Source organism: Fulmarus glacialis, unplaced genomic scaffold (genome assembly GCF_000690835.1).
Source record: "Fulmarus glacialis isolate BGI_N327 unplaced genomic scaffold, ASM69083v1 scaffold26932, whole genome shotgun sequence".
NCBI classification, from domain to species: Eukaryota; Metazoa; Chordata; class Aves; order Procellariiformes; family Procellariidae; genus Fulmarus; species Fulmarus glacialis.
Genome location: NW_009198846.1, coordinates 1 through 3,437, shown reverse-complemented (window position 1 = coordinate 3,437; position 3,437 = coordinate 1). Strand labels below are relative to the sequence as shown.

The window sequence follows — 3,437 nt, the reverse complement described above, 5'->3', positions numbered from 1 at the left end:
CCTGCTGAATGGCTGCTGGCATCTCCCCTGGGACCCACAGCCTTTGGTGTCCCCCTGCCCTGCATCAAGCCAAGCAGGGCTGTCCCCCGTTCCCACTACCCCAGGGCAGGATAACTCTACTTCCTCAGTGAGTGGACAGCAGGACAGAAGCGGAGACCCTGGGACCTTCCTCACCGGGACCTGCCGCTCCGGGGGAGGGTTGTTTTCAGGCACCACCGTCTCCACACAGGTGATCTTCTCAATGTCCACTGAACCCTTCTTACTGCCGCGGCGCTGCAAGAGACGGGATTGGTTCGAATGATCGCCAAGGGGGAGACCCGGGGAGACTCAAGCCAACCATCCCTGTCCAACCACCCCTTGGGCTGGGTGCTGGTGAGGGACAACTGGTGACCCATGGGCACTGGCCATGGCACAGCTCCTGTGGCTCTGGGGCCACTGACTCACCCCCCGCTCAAAGTCATACTCGTAGTAGGACAGCTTGCTCTCCGTCAACAGGAACAGGCGCTTCTTGAAGTTGAGAGGAGACGTTTTCTTCTTCTGCTGTGAGCGCTTCAAGAAGATGCTCTCCAGGATGATGCTGGCCATGTCAGCCCCCCAGCCTCCTCTGCACCGTGCTTGCCCGGTTGCTGTGGGCAGGACAACACCGACACGGCACCTGCTTAGCTGAAAACCTGCCCACCGCTGGACCTCACTCAGGTGCACTCTCCCATCTGCCTGAGGGGCAGCCAAGGGGTGCTGGGACATCCACGGGGGAAATCAGTTGCAGAGGTGTGTGGGCAGGTCAGTGCAGGGTATTTGTGATGTGACCTCTCCCTCTACCGTCCCCTCTCTGACTCCAGGCTGTGGACCAAGCCACCACCCAGCCGGCTTTGGCTCCCGCCGGATGCCCGAGGGGCCCCCGGATGTGCAGGCGGACAGACAGACACAGGCAGCTGGAGAGGGAGGGAGGTGGGGAGGCTGCAAGAAGTATAGCCCCAGGGAGGAATGCAGAGCTTGAGCAGCAACACGCAGCAGGCTCCCTCCGCCCCTCCACATCGTGTGTGTGTGTGTGTGTGTGTGTGTGTGTGTGGGCCGTTTCCTCCTGCTGCACTGCAGGTGCTTTGTGCTGGGGATGTGCTGATTTGGCAGGGTGCATGGGACGGCCATGGAATGGAAGGCCAGTCCCTAAAAAGTTGTGGGTAGGTCCTGGCCCCGAATAGCCCAGTGCAGTGCTGCCGAGAGCATGGAGTAGCCCTACAGTCATCCTTCCCCTCTGCATCCATGGAGCCTGCAGGAGTGCAGGGACGATGCTCAGCCCCCTTTCCTCCCTGTGAGCAGTGCTCGCTGGAGGCCAGGCTCGAAGGGCTGCCTCCAGCCAGGAACCCAAGGGGTTAAATCCTCCCGCAGCTCTCCTCAGAGAAGCTTTCCTCCTGAGCCTCTCCAGGGATGGTCCAGGCAGGAAAGGGCTCATGAGAACCCCGTGTTCCACCGCTGCCCTGCCTTCAGGGGGCTGGAAATCTGCGCTAGCCCATCTCTTAGAGCAGCCTGTCCATCCCGCCCTGTGCCCCTCCATGCTGCACCCGGGCACTGCAACACCCAGCACCCCACAGAGCCATGCAGCTGCAGCTGTGGATTTCTCCTCCTCTGAGGGCTGTAACCAACACCTGACTCCAGCCTGGACCTAACGGGGAGCTGATGAGCTATGTGGAGCCACTGCTGAACTGTAATCCCCTGGAGCCCTCCTCCATGTCTCCTGCCCCGACCACCTACATGGCCTGCTACCCTTTCACCTCCACCTTGTTCCTTTTTTTCTCCCACAAACACAGCTTTGGAGGGCAACCTGGGAGAAGCTGTTTCCCTCCCCTGCTGCCCACAGCCCGTCTCCTCCGGGGGAGGCTCAGAGGTGGGCCAGAGTCAGGGGTTGAGCCCCCTGCTATCCAGCCAGGCAGCCCATCCACTCCCCCCCCACAGGAAGCAGGCATTGGCTCACTAGCAACAGGGACCAGGTAGGAACCAAAGATGCCAGGCGCTGGTCCTACCCTCCAGGGCATGCCCCAGCCTGGGGGCAGGAGCAGGGGCACTCCCTCATCTGCTGATGATGCCCAGACCCTCCCAGCACAGATCCTGCTGCTGCAATCCTGACCCTGACCCACTGCAGTGGCTATAGCCAGAGAGACTGGGAATAACCAGGGTTCCCCCCTTCCAGGATCCCCCCTTCCCTCCCCTTGTGGCCCTCGTGGCTCAGGTCTTTCCAGCTTGTTTGGGTGGTTTAAAAAAAAAAAAAAAACAAAACCTTAAAAAATGAGTTGTCAGAGTCTTTTAGAAAATACAACAGCCTCTGCTGGCTGACCCAGGCCTGGGATGGAGGGAACAGGGCAGGTGGCTGGGGTGGCCACTGACCCCAGACTGCTGGCGGGGTGGTGGGTGAGCCCAGAGCAACCTCAGGATCCCCCTGTAGCCCCATGCCTCAGTTTCCCTAGCTATAAAATGTGGCTGCCAGTCCTGTGTCCCAAGAGCAGGAGGGCTCCCGTTGCCCCCCTGGCACAGACACACGGGCTGAGCAGAGCAGCCCCGGGCTCCAGCCCATTCCAACTGCAGTGCTGGGTCCCCAGAAGCTTTACCTTGAGTCGCAGCAGCTGGGTCACCACCAGCAGTGCCGGGCAGATGGACACGTCCTTGCTGGGTCCTCTGGGACAGTGCCACCAGAAAGGAAAGGATGATGAGTATCTCAGAGGGCTGTTCTTCCCCAGCATGGCACAGCTGCCCTGTCCCCAGCACAGCCTCCCTGTCCCCAGCACTGTTTCCTTGTCCTCAGCATGGCACAGCTTCCCTCTCCCCAGCACTGCCACCGGCCCCGCTCTGTCCCTGCCTGTGCTTTGGGGTGGTGGGTGCCCCGCGCGACTCCCCCCTGCAGCCAGCCATCGCTGCCACGCTGTGACAGTAGAGATGGCGAGTGGGCGGGTGGAAGCATGTCCTGTGTGTGTCCCCCAAGCTAATGTGACTTCCTGCCACTGCACTGTGGTGCTTTGACACCACCACCAGGCCCGGCACACACTGCTGGCCCTGTGCCACCGGACACTGTGCTCCACCACAGTCCCAGGGCCCTGCCCGTGTCCTGCTAAGGAGCTGAGCCTGCCTGCCACCACTGCTTGATGGGGGGCTGGCAGGGGGCTGGCATGCTCAGGGCAAGTGGGAAGGGTGACAAGTGTCTGGGAATGACAAACTCCACAGCCCCTGTGTGTCAGGTGCAGCCTGGAGGGTGACAAAAATGAAGGGTGGGAGGGACAGAGGAGGGAATCTCCCACATGGGAGAGACTTGGGAACAAACCCAGAGCTGCACCCCAGCAGTGCCCACTGCAAAACCCACAAGCAACGAGTGGTCAAAGGCACTGTCAGCACCCTGATCCCCTGCTCTGGAGCACCCAGAGTCGCTGGCACCCACGCACCACCCTGACCCC

The 3,437-nt window shown here is 61.2% G+C and overlaps 1 protein-coding gene across 1 annotated transcript in view; it reads right to left on the bottom strand.

Annotated features, from left to right (window-relative positions):
* Positions 1-2,662, bottom strand: part of BTK (Bruton agammaglobulinemia tyrosine kinase) — a 10,497-nt gene extending 7,835 nt beyond the window's left edge. The window contains exons 1-3 of the mRNA XM_009573055.1: positions 2,601-2,662; positions 445-626; positions 175-273 (exon numbers count right to left, since the gene is read on the bottom strand). Coding sequence (XP_009571350.1) covers positions 175-273; positions 445-585 — 240 coding nt within the window. The 5' untranslated portion in view covers positions 586-626; positions 2,601-2,662. The remainder of the gene's footprint in view (positions 1-174; positions 274-444; positions 627-2,600) is intronic.
* Positions 2,663-3,437: the final 775 nt, after the last annotated feature.